The 20472-nt window shown below is 44.6% G+C and overlaps 1 protein-coding gene across 1 annotated transcript; it reads right to left on the bottom strand.

The window, feature by feature from the left end:
* Positions 1–6454: 6454 nt before the first annotated feature.
* On the bottom strand, positions 6455–17756 carry LOC125977557 (charged multivesicular body protein 4b). The gene is made up of 5 exons (XM_049734210.2): positions 17392–17756; positions 8793–8970; positions 7911–8025; positions 7715–7841; positions 6455–6860 (listed from the first exon to the last, which is right to left on the bottom strand). Exons 1-5 carry the CDS (start codon positions 17579–17581, stop codon positions 6799–6801), a joined length of 672 nt encoding a protein of 223 aa, XP_049590167.1. The 5' UTR covers positions 17582–17756; the 3' UTR covers positions 6455–6798.
* Between the last annotated feature and the right edge of the window lie 2716 nt (positions 17757–20472).

Below are 20472 nucleotides of genomic sequence, written 5' to 3'. Positions count from 1 at the left end.
AACTTTATTTGATGATAAACACTGGAACAAGGATTTTAGCCGTGTTCATGGGTAGGGTGGATGGATTACTCAAAAAAAAAAAAAAAAAAAAAGCATTTGATAAGGGCGGCTTGATAGTAAGATGATGAGTGTGCGCAACTGATAGGATACAAAATGTTAATAGGAAGATTTGGGGTGTAAGGAACAAATACTACACATGAAGACTGATAACACGAAGATAGTTTTGTGAAATTTGTGTCCCAGTGTGTTCTGCCCTAGCGCATGGCACAAGTCCTGAACTGAATCCTTGTACTCTACTGGCTGCCTCAAAATCAACAGAGGACTGTCCCTGGTCATGAGACACCTTTGACCTTTGGGAGAACACCAGGAACTATTATCATGCTTGAAGGGGGCAAGCACAGCTCTTCACAGGACAAGAACCATATAGTTGGTGGAATACACACAGTTGCAGATCAAAAAGAAAATGGACTGAAAGAACAAAGACAAGATGGACGCATTTGAGAATGGCGGACGGTCCAGCCCTGAATCATCATCATGAGAATCTAAGAGGAGAGGCTGCTAAAGACTTGCACGAGTCACATGAAGTCAAACTGGACACATTGCTAAAGACTGCTGAAGCATTACAAAGTTGGTGGAGTGTGGGACAAAAGGGATGGAAGTGTGTTTGGGTGCTGGGGCAGACATAACTGAGGAGTTTTGATAAAAGAGGGAATAATAAGGCTGCTTATTGACACTGAAACGGGGATAAAAAACAAAATACATAGATATGGAAAGTGAAGATGCACTGACAAATTATACGACAGCGTGATCAGAAACTTTGTAAAGTGGACATTGATCAATAGAAATTAAATCATTTGAATCATAAATTTTTATATGTAACTTAGCATTTCGAAGACATAATTAATCTAACTGAAATAATGAAATTTTATAATTGGACCAGTGAAAATTTGGATTCGGGCAACAGAAGGCTGAAGTGCTAAACTTAATTGACCTTTATCAAAACAACAGAATTTAATTACACATCCACTGCGACTGATTTATAGGATGCATATTTCAGCTTGAAGGGGTGAGGGGCCATAAGAAAGTTGGAATTCTGGATAGTCAGCAAAATAGTAATACAGTAGGGCTTTAAATAACCAATACAATGACATGACCCTTGTGACAATTGATTTAAATGGCAATTTATGATAGGCACTTGGGGTTAGGATTAACAATCCATCCATCCTTCCATTACTGGTGCGGCTTGTCCTTACGAGGGCCACAGGTGATTAACAATAATAACTACAATTATTCATTTCTGTAGAAATTGCGTGTGAAAGCGAAGAGGCTGAATACAAATTCGGGGAAAGCTACAAGATTATGTTTAAATTTGGAACGTGTTGAATTGGCTAGAAAATTGATTAAAATATAGAAAGAATTTTGTAAAATTGGGCGTGAATTTTAAAGTTGAAAATTTGAAATTTTCCACAAGTGAGAAGTTTTGGAATAGGATGAACCGTTGAAAAATTGAAATGGGTTGAGTCAGTGGAAAAAAAAAAAAAAAAAAGAAAAAAGGAAAACTAGAAGAAATTCGAAGGGAAAAAATGAAATTTTGCAAAATTTTACCGCAATGTTGGAAGTGAGGATGTGAAATTTGAATTTGAATCTAGGAGGTTAAAAGTGTAATGGAATAAATCAGATGAATTATGTGGAAGTAGTTAAGATAAAAATAAAATAAAAGGAAGAAGAATGCGGAAGAAGTTGAATAATAATAAAGTCAAGGCAATTCAAATTTATTTATATAGCCCACAAGCAAGTCTCAAAGGGCTCCAAATGTACAAAAATTGCCAATTTAAAATACAAGAACAATAAGTGTGAGGGCCACAATGATGATCATGACAGCAAAAATATTTCTAATTGGTTTTGATAGGTACAAAGGGGGAACATGGAAGAAGGTTTTCAAAATTTGTGATATAGCGTGACTCAATTATCAAGAGTAAGTATTTCTTTTTAATTCTAAGAATTGGCATCAACAAAAAATGAGAACGATAATCCAAGGTTATAGTGTAAGTGGCAGGAGGAAGCTGTGTATATTTTTAAACATTATTTTCAGTATCATTATTTCTTAGGAGGGTCAGTAATGCTTGTGAGAAGATGAATGAAGGAACAAGGTAACAGTAAAAGGGAGTGCTCTAAAAATGTTTGGTTCTTTGCCAGAGGTAGTTATTTGGAGGGATGAATTTAAACTGAAAGCAAAATGGAACTGTTTAGTGGAAGAAATATGGGAAGATGGAAATATTGAAGTTACAGCTCAACACAAAGTGTCAAATAGTCTAAGTGTGAGATGTGAGCAAACTAAATGGGGAGTTAAATCATGTTCCAGTATTATGCATATTGGCAAACGATGTGAGGACAGGAGACCAGACAATTGGATATTAATTTTGGATTTAAAATAAAAAAGGGACATTTTAATTGAGGAGAAAATTTTGCGTAGGGAGGGTTCTTTTTACAATTTAATGTTGTATGTTTTATGTGTGTGTTGTGGGATGACAGTTTGTCTGTAATGCTGTATGAATGTCAAGTCTGTACTTGGGATTGGGTTTGTGTATTTTGAATGGTTAACATGATTCAAGGTTGGGGTGATGTGATCACAGCAGAGGATAACATTCCTCTCACCTGAAAATATACTACAGATTTGAAAAAGCAAGATTGATCAGGGCTAATTTTGGACTAAATATGGGTTTAGGATTACTCTGGGGCACCATTGACAACAAAAGACTTCAATGGAGAAGGCCCATTTCAAGATTATGACCAGACGTGACTATACCAGCATTGGTATCAAGACTCTGAGCCAAGACAGTGTATGACAACAACTCTGGACTTACCTGACAGTGTGACGAAATGTATGTGACGGAATTTGTGATGACTTGCTTTGTTTTGATGTTTTACCTAATTGTATTGCAGCCTCTAACAGCAACCCAGGGAGCAGATTGTGCTTTATTTGTTAAACTTGCGTTTACTTTGCAGGTTGTCAACTGCAGTCTTGGAGAATTTTGTGTCATGTCTGTGAACATGCATTAACAACTAACCCCTTACTTTTCATAATGAGTCTGTAAATGTGATCGGTTTCATGACAGGCTCGGCAGGCTCCAATTTTCTATTTCATGCGTTTGACATGCGCCCGTGTGTGGATTATTATTTTTATCATTGTGAATTTTATTTTTTTTTGGTATTATGGATGTTTATTGTACGGAGAGCTGCATGCACAGCTACAGGTGGGTGGTGGCTTTTGTTCATACAGCCATGTGAGATGCTGCCAGTCGAGTTTCAGGGACTGAGAATTGGTGATTCCAGGCTAGGATGGCATCTGGAGGTACACCGAAGTCCAGCTGGCGATGGGTATGTCACCATGGACATTGTTATTTTTACTTTATAACCATTGTGACACGTTTTTTAGAATGTGTCAAAAGGGGGAGGTAGAAAAAAATAAATAATAAATAAAACAAAGGGGGGAATTGTGAGATTTTAAGTGTTTTCAGATTTGATGGTTTTTAAGTCTTCAACATGCTGGACAGAGGAGAAGAAGCAGCTCGGCAGAAATGAAGTGAATGGGAGACAACATCATGAGATGGAGCCAAAGCCTGGTAACAAGTGTGAAGAGTTTCAAAATAGCTTATAATAAACTGTAGACCTTCACAAGATAGGATCAAATAGGTGGGAGAGTATTAAATGTAAAAAATTACAACAATAACATACAGACTCCAAACAAATTGGGAACAGGTGGATTATGAACGTTAAAGTTTGAATAACACATCATTTACGTGATTCATTTGCAGGATAAACAATGGAAGGGATTGATAAACTGAACAAATTTAAGATGATTGCGGAAGTATTATGTCGGAAACAAATAGATTCGACAAGTTTTTTCCCTATAAAATGGTGCCGTTTGGGTTTGAAGTACATAGTCGCTTCAAAGGAGGAAAAGCATGATTTAAGATATGTGATTGATCAATTAGAAGGCTATCCCTTGTACCAGGGGGGTCAAACTCATTTGTTCACGGGCCGCAGTGTAGTCATAGCTTCTTTCGGAGGACCGGTATGACTGTCATACCCAAATAAATGTGTGAGCACCTCATAGAGTAAAAGCTACAAAACAAACTGGCAAGTAACTTGCTTTCAAATCAGAGAAATAAAAACCGGTCTAATATTTAAAAATCAAATATTATTAAAAGTGAAGACAATTTGCAATTCGAGTAATGACACGTGAATAAAAAGCACAATTTGTCTGCGCGGGCCGCATAAAATCATGTGTCGGGCTGCATCTGGCCCCCAGGCCTTGAGTTTGACACCTGTGCCTTATACAAAGGTAAAGTAGGATTAGAATTTGATAAAACAGATATGGACATCATCATATTCCATTAGAGTTTAAATTGCTTGCAATACAATTACAAATTAGTTAACACCTGTGTGATTGATTGAGTGGTTGATTGATTGATTGGTTGGTTTATTGATTGAGTTATTCATTGAGTGACTGACTGAAGGGCTGAGTGACCGAATGGGCAATTGTTCGATGTCTGTCTGTCTATATGTATGTACTATATATGTATGTATGTATTTTGTTATTTGTTTTACGTATGTAATTCGTTATTTGTTTATGTATTTCTCTTTTACATTTTCTTTCTCATCTTCCACTTCTTTCGGCTGCTCCTGTTAGGGGCCGCGACTGCAGAGCGATCGTTTCCATATCTTTCTGTACCACCAACCATCTGCATGTCCTATCTTTGTCTCTGCCACACTCTCCATTATTTTGGCCAGTAGATTTCCAAGCCTCGCTTCTAACATTCTTTCCGATAACTTCATGCTTTGCTTAATCAACATAACAACACCTCTGTAGCTACTACAGTTCTGCGCATCGCCGTGGTCTGAAATAAGGAATAGAAGTGAACACCTTTCCGGGGAACTTCTCGCTTTTTAAAAATCTCCCCTGCCATCTCTCCTTGATAGTTCCATGCTGTCACTGGAATGTCGTCTAGGCCAATTGCCTTTCCACTCTCCATCTTTTACAAATGTCTGGGTATGAATTTTATCTATATTTATTTTTCTCACTCATTGGCGGCTCCACAGAGGGACGTGGTGTGCCAACAGAGGGACCCTGGTGGCATCAACGATTTTGGTGACCTCAGTAAAACTGAGGTCAACAGAGGGAGTGAAGGAATGAGGTCGAAATACAAAAAGTCCTGCCTCGTTACAAAAACAGATATGCTCAAACCTCATTGAATAAAGTACATAAGCAGACAAGTATATTCACATATTAAATAAATAAAAGAAACATTTGAAGCATATAATTATACGTACACACCAAATCAATAAAGAAGACATAACTAGACATTTTTGATAAGTGGTGATGAGAAAGGTTTTTATAACTTTATGATCTGATATATATATTTCTGAGGACTTTGAAATAACAAATGACTTTTGATATATTGCCTAAATAGCTTAATGACCCTTAAGGAACTGTGGAATGCATGCCTGATGTTTTTTCTCTGAATCATGGACACGGCCAGAGTCGTCTTGACCGTTCAGTACTTGATTGTATCTTATGTTTTGACTAATGCTAGACGCCAGTTTTTGATTACTACTGAACGCTCTGCACAGAGGGAAATAGTTTGTCTAACAAAGAAAAGATACGGTTGAATGCGGTACGACAGTGTATGTCCAAGATTGGAGAAGAATGTTCACAGGAAGGTCACGTGGAGATAAAACCAGTGGGTGCCAGAAGGAGCCACCCGAGAACTCGGCCAAAGATGATCGCCAAGGCCGAGAGACGGGATGGAAGACAACAGCCCACTCCAAACACACACACACACACACCAACAGCCCCCCACCAACACACCGAGTCGCCCATAACCAGCACCACTCCCATGGAAGCAGACTCTCCTTCGAACTTGCCCCACCCCGAAGACTCATCGCCCATCAATCCCAGCCCACAATGTGCTACTGAATATAAAACTGATCTAACAACCTTGGACTTTGCCTTTTCTGAATGGAGACTTTCCGCTCTTGAAGGGCCCAGCGCTGTATTGTACTTTCCTGAAAACAGAGCTTTTTGAACAATAATTGTGATTGAATTCAACCAATCTGTCTAAGTCTAATTTCTGCTTCAGTGTCTTTGCATTTTCCTAAATCTGAAGAAATCAAACGAGCACGCAGTGAGTAAATTGGATAACAGGTGATTGACAAAGGCTTTTGCCGTGAGGCGCAGATAACGCGCTCCCTAAATTGTGGACAAAATCCAACAACACGAATAATGCCACTAAGCCGCACAATCCACACAACAGCCTCGTGTCAAAGTGAGGCACCGTGCGTACGAGCGTCCATTTTCAGACCTGACGTGTGTTTAGCATATGTGTCGAGGTTGAAGTCGACGCGCTCATCAATCTCAACCTTCCCCAATCAACCAATTTCTTTTGGTAGATTTTAGTCTGTCAGCTATAGTTTATTGAACAGCAGAGCTTGATGATAAAACATGCCCACAAGTCAGGACAGGACATTGTTTTCTGTGTCCGCTGTCTTCACCTTAATGTCTTTTTTTCTTCTTCTCATTTTGTCTTTTTTTAAGAATAAAAGCAGCACAAATATTTTGAGTGGTGGCACTGTTGTTGTGTGCGTGCATTGATTGTTCACATTGAACGCTTCCACCTGAAGAGGATGCACAACGGGGTCCGGCATGAACGCACACTTCAGGGTGGCGGCTCGCCAGGAGGTGGGTGGGTGGGGTCGGAGGGGCGCCCCTGCGGTCCCCCCCTCATCCACTTGAGTTTAGTTGGTGGCCCAGGCCTGCAGTTCGGCCATGTCCATGCCGTCATCATCTTCCTTCTTGGCTGAAAGGCAACAAAAAACACTAACATGTCATTGCAGAGCTCCAACTAACACAGATGTGTCCAAGTAGACCCACCTAAAAAAACAAATTCGCAACATGCAATTTGTCCAGAAAGAAAGAAGGGCACTGTGGCTCAAGGTGAACATTTGTTCATAGTAACTATTTTGAAAATGATGTCCAGCTCGATCAATAGTAGACCCACAAAAAAAGCCAAAGGAAGTCAGGCCTACAGAGAAAAAGGAACCCTGCCACTTTGGCTTTGAAGCAGCCAATTGGCGCTTGCTTGTTTAAAGGACACATATCTTAAAAAAATCAATTTCTTGTGTATCTGGAGTATCCATTAGTGTAGAAAAGTGTAATATGTTCCTCGAGGTGCTGCAGAGATACGGTTATGATTGTTTTGAGCGGCTATTTTTTACTCTGTTCAGATATCTCTATTTTCTATGACGTTTTTTTTTTAATTATTACATCACATCCGTTGAGGCGGGACAAACCAAACAAGGTAATTGGTGTTGCCAAACGAAAATCCGAGTCATAAACATGGCGGATTCGTAAATCCACCATGTTTAAAACGAATCCGCCTTGTTTATAAGTCGGTGAGACTTTTGTAGTCCAAACAACTTAAGGATGCTAAAGTGGAGAGATCAAAATGTTCCATTGTTAATGTAGGTAAGTGAATGAGTTAGTGTGGTGTGGGTTGATGAGCTACAAAAAAAAAAAAAAATGGGGCTGATTTTGCAAACTACACGCCTCATGCTATAACCAGGTGTTGAGCATCGCTCCAAACATATCTTGATCTTCCAAAGGCTTTGAGGGAGGCATTTATTGGGGGTTTTTTGCCAAAGGACAGCTCACCTGGTCTGGACGGCAGCGACACAGACGGGACGCTGGGCAGGTTGACATTCGCCAATCCTTCCACGTCCAGAAGGTTCCTGTCCAGCTCTTCTTGCTCAAGCTCCTCCAGCTCAGCCATGAGCTCATCCTGAGGAGTTCAGTGGTTATTGTCAGGCGCCAAAGATGGGGCATGGGGAACAAGTCAGTGAGCTGCTACCTCATCCACTTGATCGCCAAAGCTGATGGGATTGGAAATGACGCCCGTGATTTCCTGCGCCAGCTCCTGCTGCTCCATGATGTCCGACATCAGGTCGTCCACGCTGTCCACGTTCCTGCCGTCCCAAACAAGTCACAATGTGAACATTGACGAGCTGGTAATTTCTGGATCGTTTCCGAGAAAAATGACATATTTTCAAAACAAGACCAACTTTTAGATGACAACCTGTGAACATGTGGAGTTGAATTTCCCAAGATTTCTGAGTTTGAATGTAATCGTAGGTTGATTCGGTTCGCTTTAATAATATAGCCAATGAAATCATGATTTGAGCTGATGCGGATAATATTTTCTTAAATTTACATACACATTTTAAAAAAGTGACTATTTAGCCAATCTAAATAAGAAAAGTACAACTTATTGGGTCATTGGGAAATTACAACAACCTTTAAATCAGTGGTTCTTAACCTTGTTGGAGGTACCAAACCCCACCAGTTTCATATGTGCATTCACCAAACCCCTTTTAGGGAAAAATAAAATAATTTTTTGGAAATTCAAGACATCTATGTTTTTTACTGGTGCACAAAATAAGTCGTGCATGAACATCCCCTTGTTCAAATAACAAAATCAACACAATGCATGAACTCACAAGAAATTACATACTGGCAAATCAGAATTTACACAATAAATCAGGTTTGTTCGGACTTCCTCATTGGAGGCTCTGCCGAACCCCTGAGACCGACTCACCGAACCCCTAGGGTTTGATCGAACCCAGGTTAAGAACCACTGCTTTAAATCTAATAACCTCCACGTGGCAACTTTTTGGAGACCTCATTTATAGTGACGTCTTTGCGTGCGTGTGTTCGTGCATGCGTGTCGTCTCACAGTTCTTTGTGTGCGGCCTTCATGGCCTTGGCGGCGAAGCCCATGTTCTTCAGAACTTCCGTGTTGGTGTTGGCGTTCTCTAGCGCCTCCCTCTGGAACTCTATAGTGGACAGCGTGCCGTCGATTTGCTCCAGCTGCTTGCTGTAGCGTTTTTTCCTCTTCAGGGCCTGCAGCGCCGCTGCGGCCACAGGAAGGGCAAAGTGAAGGAGTTAAGAGCATGCGGTCAGCAAAGAAACTCAGCACAGCTGGGTAATTTATGAAGACCAATAAATGGACGTGGATAGGCTTGGACCTGCGGCTTTTCCCAGTTACATGCCGTGGTATGGTAAATTTTCTTTTCCTTCTTTTGTGAGCTAAAATTTGAGTTGCACCTTACGGGTGAAGTTACCCAATTACAGGTACTGGGATGCACTGGCATGTGGCCAACACAAGTGGCGAGTTGGGACTGTAGGCCACAACTCCTGAGCAGATTCTCACACACAGATGATTTGTTGTCATCTCTCAATGTCTCCTAGCAGGCCACACCCCTTAAAGGCACACCAACACTACAGCGCTTGTGAAACAGCAAACCTGACGTTTTCCTTACAATCTCTTTTACTCGCCGGTGGTGTGTTTTGAAACAATCGGGAGCAGCGTTTCTTCATTCAAAACATCTCTGGGGGCTCTGGAAGGGATTATTGACCACCGCTTTGCATCATTAGCAAGCACACAAATCGGGATTGTATCCGAATGACACTTTGACGCGAGGCCCTCTGACAACGCAGTCAAAATGCAGATCAGATGTCAACTGGCAAGTTGAGAAGGCAAAGCAACAGATTGCAGTCTGAGTCAAGCGGGACTCTTTTTTTTTTTTAATCTGATTAAATCCTATCTGATTAAAACATACGGCAGCGGCTTTTCGGCTCAGCGACTGGGCAGACCGACATCTTAAAAGAACAGCGCAGATGCTCCGCTCCACTGTAAAAAGTGGACTGGAAAACAAAAGCAAGAGTTGAAACATGGCACATATCCAAAAGAGGCACGTCTTAGGCTACGATTTGAAACGGACTACTCAGACCATGTAAAGGGGCTTTCTTTCTTTTTTTGCAATTTGCATTGAGTAGTCGACAAGCATGTTCAAACTTATTTACTCGTCAGAATATTTGTCCTCCGCTTTGGCAGCTACATGCTTGTGTAAAAAATTATGATGAATAGGATTTTTTATTTTTAAAGGAATCATCTGACGTCCAAGTCACATTGCCCTATCTGTCCGTCTACAATCTGGCTTGTTAGTGGGCACGCCCTCCCCATAAAAGTGATCCAATTGAATGATTTTATATTATTTGATCTCAATTTGCATTATGATCTTTTTTATTTTGTTTATGAACTGCCCGTTATAAAGCAGCTGTACTTAAAATGAAAGAAACTAGATTGAAGTTTAACATTTAAATGATAAAATAGGCAAAGATTTTTTTGGTCTGCAGCAAAACAAAATTCGAAGGATGTAAGAGTGAACTATTTGAGACAGTCTTGTGTTTTAGCAAGAGTCCAAATAAAGAAAGTCCTGAAGCTTGTAATGTGCAAGTTGATAGATGATGTTTCAAAGGGCGTGACCTCACCAAAAGATGATGCCACCGAGTGTTGCTTTGCAGCCAAGCAGCTTGTTAGTAGCGGCGAAAGCGCCTATGTCTTGTGTGTGGCCAGCGCTGGTATTTTGCTGCTTTCCACACCATCGCTCGGCTGGCTTCGCTCCTTTTCACGATTCAATGGTGAACCCCAACATATCGTGTATATCAGATTCACATGCTCACTGTTGCCAGCGCCATACAAGCAACGGTAAGTAAGCGGCCTCGTCGGCTGGGGAAAACGCAGAGTCACGGCCGACATCAAATCACTCAGCCATCATCTCTTTCTGACGATCGACTCGCAAAGCAGAGTGGGAAGAATTGACTCGGATTGGTTGGTGTTTGGCACCTGAGTTAACGCAAAAAGTCAATGTCATATTTGTACAAGCAACGGGATCGGTTGAATTCCAGAAGTCAGATTTTGGTTCAGAAAAAACAAAACCGTATATACTGTATTGGCCCGAATATAAGACAATGTTTTTTGCCTTGAAAAAATGGGGGTCGTCTTACATTCGGGGTCTAGACATTATACCCATTTCACTTGTGTGCAGCGGTAAGTTAAAGGTTGCTGGTATCGACTGAGTATGTTGCTGTGATCGTGTGCGTCTTTGACACAAAGTGAGTACCGTATTTGCCGGTGTATTGGTCGACCTTTTTCGATCCAAAATCGACCGAAAAAAATCGACCTCGACTTATACACCGAGTCATAAAATTTAACTTCGTATTCATCGCTTCAAATGTGATGGTAACCAAGGTTGTTTCTCATGCATCTCATTGTGCGTTGCACTTAGAAAATTTGAACCGGGCGGCGTGCGCGAGTGCGCGGCCCGCTGGAAGTCGAATGAGGCTCAGCGATCTCCTCCGCGGTGCTTATTAACAGCCGATCCGCTCGGCGGGGGCTATTTTCGGCCACTCGGCGCGTGCGCACGGCCTCCCGGATGTGCCGGGCGGCGTGCGCGAGTGCGCGGCCCGCTGGAAGTCGAATGAGGCTCAGCGATCTCCTCCACGGTGCTTATAAACAGCCGACCCGCTCGGCGGGGGCTATTTTCGGCCACTTGGCACGTGCGCACGGCCTCCCGGATGTGCCGGGCGGGTGCGCGAGCTCGCCGGCCGCTGGAAGTCGAATGAGGCTCTGCGATCTCCTCCGCGTTGCTTATAAACAGCCGATCCGCTCGGCGGGGGCTATTTTCGGCCACTTGGCGCGTGCGCACGGCCTCCCGGATGTGCCGGGCGGGTGCGCGAGCTCGCCGGCCGCTGGAAGTCGAATGAGGCTCCGCGATCTCCTCCGCGGTGCTTATAAAGTGCCGATCCGCTCGGCTTGGAGCTATTTCCGGCCTCCCGTTGGTGCCGGGCGGCGTGCGCGAGCTCGCCGGGCGCTGGAAGTCGAATGAGGCTCCACGATCTCCTCCGCGGTGCTTATAAACAGCCGCATGCGCACGGCCTCCCGGAATTTGAACACATTTCGTCAATAAATTTCGCATATTGAATTTTGAAGTTTAATATAATGCAACAACTGAGCTCGACTTATACAAAGGATATATCATAAAATGGTAAATTTCCGTCGAATTTTAGGGGGTCGACTTATACACCGAGTCGACCTGTACACCGGCAAATACGGTATATACATTTCATTGTTACTACTGTCCACTGTTTTGCCGTTTGTCCGATCGCGGTTTGCTTCGCGTGCGCGCCGTTTGATTGACAGCTCCGGCGCGCTCCTTTAAGTTTGCCTCGCATCGTACAAGCAGCGTACACGCATGACTACAGCCGTTATGCAGCGGCACAGCTACTAATGGTCGCCAGCAAATGTATTTTGTTGTCTTGATGACTTATGTTTGGTGTGTTGCCGAGAGTATTTCATTTATGATTATTTAGTATAGTTAGTTATGTAATGTGTGCCGTCTACTAGTGTTGTGTGATGTCAGAAGTTGAGCGTTGACTTACGTGCTGTATTTCTGTTTGTTGCAGAACTACGCACGCACGCACGCATGCGCGCACACACACACCCTTCATATAATAATCACATTCACACAACCAGACTCACCCATGTACACTACACACACCTGCTCTCACATCCTTACGACCAAACGTGTGCCTATACCCTTTTGCCAGTTTGCCAGTTTGCCTGTATGCCGCTATGAGCCACAGTGCCTGTTACTTTTTTGCCAATAATTCAGGAAAACAATCAAAACTGAACCACATCTTCCCTCCTGTGTTCTGACCGACACCCGGGGGCGAAAAGAGCATAACCATCCGAGCCAACCCCCTATACAGTCCTCAGGCTCCCCAACAATAGCGGTAGCAGTTTGCATTATTTTATTGCAATGTTTTTCCTTATTCAGGTTTATTTCAAGACTACAGTTACAGCTAGACTTCACTTGATGGTTACTGCAGTTATTGCAATTTTGTTGTTTTATCACAGTAGATTGGTTTATTTACATTTCAAAAACCAGAATCAATTCATTTACAAATGTGACTGCACTTTAGTTTATATATTTAAATGTTCAGATATTAAGATGTGATTGACAGTTTTGCATGATTTGAATGAGGCAAAATAACATGCTTTTTCTCTCGAATATATTGTTATAATCATTTGTCCATCCATCCATCCATCCATCCATCCATCCATCTTCTTCTGCTTATCCGGGGTCGGGTCGTGGAGGCAGCAGCTTTAGGAGGGACTCTCAGACTTCCCTCTCCCCAGCCACTTCATCCAGTTTATCCCGGGGGATCCCAAGGCGTTCCCAGGCCAGCTGAGAGACATAGTCTCTCCAGCGCGTCCTCGGTTGTCCCCGGGGTCTCCTGCCGGTGGGACATGCCCGGCACACCTCCCCAAGGAGGCATCCACGAGGCATCCTGATGAGATGCCCAAGCCACCTCATCTGGCTCCTCTCAACGTGGAGGAGCAGCGGCTCTACTCCGAGTCTCTCCCGGATGACCGAGCTTCTCACCTTATCTCTAAGGGAGAGCCCGGACACCCTGCGGAGGAAACCCATTTCGGCCGCTTGTATCCTGGATCGCGTTCTTTCGGTCACGACCCATAGCTCGTGACCATAGGTGTGGGTAGGAGCATAGATCGACCGGTAATTGCCAGCTCAGTGGCCGAGTGGTAGAGTGTCCGCCCTGAGACTGGAAGGTTGTGGGTTCAAACCCCGGCTGGGTCATACCAAAGACTATGAAAATAGGACCCATTACCTCCCTGCTTGGCACTCAGCATTAAGGGTTGGAATTGGGGGGTTAGATCACCAAATGATTCCCGGGCGTGGCTCCGCTGCTGCTCACTGCTCCCTTCGGGAATGGGTTGAATGCAGGGACAAATTTCACCACACTCAGATGCGTGTGTGACAATCATTGGATCTTTACCTTTTTTTACCTTTAAATTGAGAGCTTTGCCTTTTGGCTCAGCTTTCCCTTTACCACGACGGACCGGTACAGAGTCTGCATTACTGCCAACGCTGCACCGATCTGCCTGTCGATCTCGCGCTCCATCCTGCCCTCACTCGTGAACAAGACCCCAAGATACTTGAACTCCTCCACTTGAGGCAGGATCTCATCCCCGATGCGGAGAGGGCATTCCCCCCTTTTCCGACCGAGGACCATGGACTCGGATTTGGAAGTACTGACCCTCATCCTGACCTCTTCACACTCGGCTGCGAACCGCTCCAGTGAGAGCTGGAGATCACGGGTTGAAGAAGCCAACAGCACCACGTCGTCTGCAAAAACCATAGACGCGATGCTGAGGTCCCCAAACCGGACACCCTCAACGCCTCGGCTGCGCCTAGAAATTCTGTCCATAAAAATTATGAACAGAATCGGTGACAAAGGGCAGCCTTGGCGGAGTCCAACCCTCACTGGGAACGAATCCGACTTACTGCCGGAAATGCGGACCAAACTCTGGCATAAGTGATACAGGGACCAAACCTCCTCGGCATCCCGTACTCCCGAAGCACCCTCCACAGAACCTCCCGAGGGACACGGTCGAACGCCTTCTCCAAGTCCACAAAACACGTGGACTGGTTGGGCGAACTCCCATGCCCCCTCGAGGATCCTGCCAAGGGTGTAGAGCTGATCCACTGTTTCACGGCCAGGAGGAAAGCCACACTGCTCCTCTTGAATCAGAGGTTCGACCTCCCGAAGGACCCTCCTCTCCAGCTCCCCTGAATAGACCTTACCAGGGAGGCTGAGGAGTGTGATTCCCCTGAAATTGGAACACACCCTCCGGTCCCCCTTCTTAAAGAGGGGAACCACCACCCCAGTCTGCCAATCCAAAGGCACCGTCCCCGATGTCCACGCAATGTTGTAGAGGCGTGTCAGCCATGACAGCCCCACAACATCCAGAGCCTTTAAGAACTCCGGGCAGATCTCATCCACCCCCGGGGGCCTTGCCACCGAGGAGTTTTTTAACTACCTCAGTGACTTCGACCCGAGAGATTGGAGAGCCCGCCTCAGAGTCTCCAGGCCCTCCTTCCACAATGTAAGGCGTGTCGGTGGAATTTAGGAGGTCTTCAAAGTATTCTCCCCACCGACTCACGACGTCCCAAGTCGAGGTCAGCAGCACGCCATCACCACTGTAAACAGTGTTGACGGTGCACTGCTTCCCCCTTCTGAGACGCCGGATGGTGGACCAGAATTTCCTCGAAGCTGTCTGGAAGTCATTCTCCATGGCCTCGCCAAACTCTTCCCACGCTCAGGCTTTTGCCTCAGCAACCGCTGAAGCCGCGTTCTGCTTGGCCATCCGGTACCTGTCAGCTGCCTCCGGAGTCCCGCAGGCCAAAACGGCCCGATAGGACTCCTTCTTCAGCTTGACGGTATCCCTTATCGCCGGTGTCCACCAGTGGGTTCGGGGATTGCCGCCACGACAGGCACCAACGACCTTACGACCACAGCTCCAGTTGGCTGCCTCAACAATGGAGGCGAGGAACATGGTCCACTCGGACTCAATGTCCCCTGCCTCCCCCGGAGGTGGGTTAGAGCTGCTGTTTGGTGCATAGACACAAACAACAGTCAGGACCCGTCCCCCCACCCGAAGGCGGAGGGAGGCTACCCTCTCGTTCACCGGGGTGAACCCCAATGTGCAGGTGCCCAGCCGGGGGGCAATAAGTATGCCCACACCTATTCGACGCCTCTCACCGTGGGCAACTCCAGAGTGGAAGAGAGTCTAGCCCCTCTCGAGAGGGCTTGTACCAGAGCCCAAACTATGTGTGGAGGCAAGTCCGACTATGTCTAGTCGGAACTTTTTTGCCTCACACACCAGCTCGGACTCCTTTCCAGTCAGAGAGGTGACATTCTATGTCCCAAGAGCCAGCCTCTGCAGCCGGGAATCGGACCGCCAAGGTCCCCGCCTTTGGCCGCCGCCCAGCTCACTTTGCACCCGACCCCTTTGGCCCCTCCTACAGGTGGTGAGCCCATGGGAAAGGGGACCCACGTTTTCTTTTCGGGCTATGCCCGGCCGGGCCCCATGGGCGAAGGCCCGGCCACCAGGCGCTCGCCTATGAGCCCCACCTCCGGGCCTGGCTCCAGAGGGGGGCCCCGGTGACCCGCGTCCGGTCGAGGGAAAACAAAGTCCATTTGTGTTTTTCGTCATAAGGGGCTTGGGTGAACCGTGCTTTGTCTGGCCCCTCACCTAGGACCCTTTTGCCATGGGTGACGCTACCAGAGGCATGAAGCCCCAGACAACATGGCTCCTTTGATCATAGGGACACGCAAAAGGTGATGACTCACGGAGGGGATAATCATTTGTTTCAGATGTAATCATGTTCTGTATAAAAATTTAATTTGGTGTTCAAAAAGTTTTTTTTCAAACTCGAGTCTTGAAAAAGAGGGGCTCGTCTTATAATCAGGGTCGTCTTATATTCGGGCCAATACGGTGCATTTTATTTGAAGGCCCCAAGCCAACTTTGCTTCCATCTTTAAGGCTCCAGAGCGCATTTGCGCCGGTCAAGCGAGATTCATTGACAACTACCGTAATTTCTGGACTATAAGCCAAAAATTCTGATTTGTTCATATATAAGCCACAGGTGTTTTAATATTTAATTAAAGATAATATGGAAAAATCATACAATATCATAAAATCATGAAACATCCATAGATAAGCCACACTACAGGGTTCAAAGCGCGTGCAAATGTAGCGCCTTATATTCCGGAAATTACGGTAATCGGTTATCAAATTAATTGATGGCATGCGCTGAAAGCCTTCCAACAATAGATATTCTCCAAGTTTTTTGCAGATTGTCTGACATGTTATGGACCAAACCCGTGACTGGCTCTATCTTGAGTTGTGTTTGTGCATTTCAAATAATGTCATGTTTTTGAATAGAGGGATAGCTTATATAAATGTTTTTTCCAAGTCATCAGTTCATCAACAAAATAACGGCTCAATTGATTACTAATATACTACAACTATTTGGATAATGGATTTCGGGAACAATAAAGATGTTGACCTTGTTAAATTTCAGCCTCTCAACTGGAATTCTTTTCTGATTCCTGTAGTCTTTGTGTTGAATCAAAATAGGAATGTTGCAAACTTTAGCTTTGCCTCGGGAAAACAATGATCAGCATGTTGGCCACATTTCTAACACGTTACATATCAATACATTGAATAAATGCTAATCTATTGTTTCTGCACTGCCATTTTCAATGATATCCTGTTTTTTTAATCAAATTAATCGACAAATGACCAACGAATTAATTGCTGTTTAAAATATTTGAGTTACAACTTGCAGCTCTACTATACATTTTCACTGAAACATTGAAGTAGAATCAGACATTCTTTTTAGACTCAAGTAAATGTCCTTCTACTCACGTTAAGAGTGAGTACATTTAATTTCGAACAGAGTAGGAGTATTTTTCCCACCTGTTTTTTTTTTTTTTTTGGCGTCGCCTGTCAAGGTGATTTAAAAATGGAGTCCCGTCAAGTTAGCCCGTGTGCTTACAAGTGATGAACTCCGCCGCCCCTCACCCGACACCCTCCAACTCTACTTCCCACGCCCCCTCACCTCGCTGGTTCTTCATGCCGTGCTTCTTGGCCGTCATGATCTCCTGCTCAATTTTTTTCTCGAGGAATTCCTGCTTTTTGGCCAGCATCTCCTCGGTCTCGCGGAGTTTCTGGACAGCCTCCTGGGGTGTGGGCCCCTTACCCCCTTTGCCCCCACCGCTGGTGCCGAACCACTTTCCGAACAAAGACATGCTTGCAGACCGAAGACGATTGAGCTCTTGACCAATGAAAGTATAAGATTTTAATTTCTTTTTTTTTTTTTCTTTGGGAAACCTTTCCGCCGATTCGAAGCTGCCTGCTTGGCGCAGCTATCGCTGATGTTGTTTTCCGTCTCCTTCCGCCTTCTACATACGGGTCTCGTGGTATCATGACGTCAGCGCCCTGACATGACTCACCAGGGAGTTTCCCGCCCAAAGTGGGACAGGCGTCATCACAACAAAAGAAATATGTGATTCACCGTCAAAATAACGTTACAATTGGAAATGACATAAATCAATTTGAGTTATTAAAACAGTGGAGCCTCGGTTTTCGAACGTCCCGGTTCTCGAACAAATCGGTATTCGAACAAAAAATTCGAGATTTTTTTGCTTCGGATGTCGGACGAAATTCGGTTGTCGAACCTCGCAAGATGAGCCAAGAGGACCCGCATGCCAACTGACTCCGTTCGTTATTACGTTCTCGTTACTCTGAGGATTGCATCAACTCTAATCATACCTCCAAAGGAAGTAAGTGGGAGGAGTAAAGCCATCCTAAAACACAAAGACGCTTCTAAAGCAATGAGACACTGAGCGCCGGGCGCGCTGCGGTTGCGCGATCGGACCAAATTAAGCTCCCTGCGCACTGAGGTCCACTTAAATTTTGGAAAGTACATTAGGACTTTAAAAATATTTTCTAAATTTTAGCGATCACTCTGTCACAATAATGCGACCGGCGCGCTACGGTTGCGTGTTCGGCGGTGCTGCTACGGTTGCGCGTTGGGCGGTGCGCTGCAGTTGCGTGATTGGACAAAAATGCGCAAATGAAAAAATGCTTAAAAAAGGGGTTGGGTTTTTTTTGGCTTGGAACGGATTAATTTTTTTTCCATTATTTGTAATGGGAAAATATGATTCGGGATTCGAACGATTCACTTCTCGAACAGCCTTCTGGAACGGATTGTGTTCGAAAACCGAGGCTCCGCTGTAATTAAAATAAAATTGTGTAAAATTTCTTACAGAAATGACATTGTATCCTGGCCATTTGTGTCACCTTCACTTCACTTGCTTTTTATAGATAAATAAATAAATAAATAAATAAATAAATAAATAAATAAAGTGTTAAAGCAAATATAATAAAACTTCCAAAAGGTGGAGATTCGTCCCATTTGCATCTGTAAACATAACAGTCATGTACTCATTACTTCTAATGGTACCTTTTGGATCAATTGTGGCCATGTTTGGCCAAAAGAATTCCATAAAAAAGTACAAGTGCAGATATTATCTGATGACCATTTATTAGCAATTCACGAAATAAATATGGTAATGTACTGCGAATGCTGTAAACCAGGGGTGCCCAATACGTCGATCGCGATCGACCGGTCGATCGCCTAGCCACTATACTATATATATATATATATATATATATATATATATATATATATATATATATATATATATATATATATATATATATATATATATAAACTTTTTCCTCACCCCCCGTGGGTGGTCTCTTTTTCCCTTCAAGCTCGGGTCCTCTACCAGAGGCCTGGGAGCTTGAGGGTTCTACGCAGTATCTTTGCTGTTCCTAGTACTGCACTTTTCTGGACTGAGATGTCAGATGTTTTTCCTGGGATCTGTTTCAGCCACTCCTCCAGTTTGGGGGTTACTGCCCCTAGTGCTCCAATGACCACAGGTACCACTGAAGTCTTAACTCTCCAGGTCTTCTCCAGCTCTTCTCTGAGCCCTTGATACTTCTCAAGTTTCTCATGTTCCTTTTTCCTAATGTTACCATCATTTGGGATGGCTATGTCAACCACAACGGCTTTCCTCTGCTCTTTGTCCACCACCACAATGTCCGGTTGGTTCGCCATTACCATTCTGTCTGTCTGGATCTGGAAGTCCCAGAGGATCTTGGCTTGGTCATTCTCTACCACCTTTGGAGGTGTTTCCCACTTGGATCTTGGGACTTCCAGTCAATACTCTGCACAGATGTTCCTGTACACTATTCCAGCTACTTGGTTATGGCGCTCCATGTATGCTTTACCTGCCAGCATCTTACACCCTGCAGTTATGTGCTGGATTGTCTCAGGACCTTCTTTGCACAATCTACACCTGGGGTCTTGTCTGGTGTGGTAGATTTGGGCCTCTATTGCTCTGGTGCTCAAGGCCTGTTCTTGTGCAGCCAGGATCAGTGCCTCTGTGCTGTCCTTCAGACCAGCTCTTTCTAGCCATTGGTAGGATTTCTGGATATCAGCTACTTCAGCTATGTTTCGGTGGTACATCCCATGTAGGGGCTTGTCCTCCCATGATGGTCCCTCCAGCACCTCATCTTCCTTTGATGCCCATTGTCTGAGACATTCACTGAGCACGTCATCCGTTGGGGCCTTATCCCTGATGTACTTATGGATCTTGGATGTTTCATCTTGGATCGTGGCTCTCACGCTCGCTAGTCCTCGGCCTCCTTCTTTACGGCTAGTGTACAGTCTCAGGGTGCTGGACTTGGGATGGAACCCTCCATGCATGGTTAGGAGCTTCCGTGTCTTGATATCTGTGGTCTGTATATCTTCCTTTGGCCACCGTATGATTCCTGCAGGGTACCTGATTACTGGTAGGGCGTAGCTGTTAATGGCTAGGGACTTGTTCTTGCCATTGAGCTGACTTCTTAGGACTTGCCTTACTCGATGGAGGTATTTGGCTGTGGCTGCTTTCCTTGTTTCCTCGTCAAGGTTGCCATTTGCCTGTGGAATTCCAAGGTATTTGTAGCTGTCCTCAATGTCTGCTATTGTTCCTTCTGGGAGTGAGACCCCCTCTGTGTGGATTACCTTTCCTCTTTTAGTCACCATGCGGCCACATTTCTCAAGTCCGAATGACATTCCGATGTCAGA

This window comes from Syngnathus scovelli, chromosome 11, assembly GCF_024217435.2.
Source record: "Syngnathus scovelli strain Florida chromosome 11, RoL_Ssco_1.2, whole genome shotgun sequence".
Taxonomy (NCBI): Eukaryota; Metazoa; Chordata; class Actinopteri; order Syngnathiformes; family Syngnathidae; genus Syngnathus; species Syngnathus scovelli.
Note: the sequence above shows the minus strand (reverse complement) of the source record. Positions and strands in the feature narration are given on the sequence as shown.

What these genes read in the sequence shown, in the direction of transcription:
- LOC125977557 (XM_049734210.2), bottom strand. Translation starts at nt 17,581, where the DNA reads ATGTCTTTGTTCGGAAAGTGGTTCGGCACCAGCGGTGGGGGCAAAGGG. An exon ending in AAGGCCGCACACAAAGAACT is followed by an intron (nt 8,026 to 8,792) that starts GTGAGACGACAC and finishes TTGGGACGGCAG; the next exon opens with GAACGTGGACAGCGTGGACG. An exon ending in GTCGCTGCCGTCCAGACCAG is followed by an intron (nt 6,861 to 7,714) that starts GTGAGCTGTCCT and finishes GTTGCCTTTCAG; the next exon opens with CCAAGAAGGAAGATGATGAC.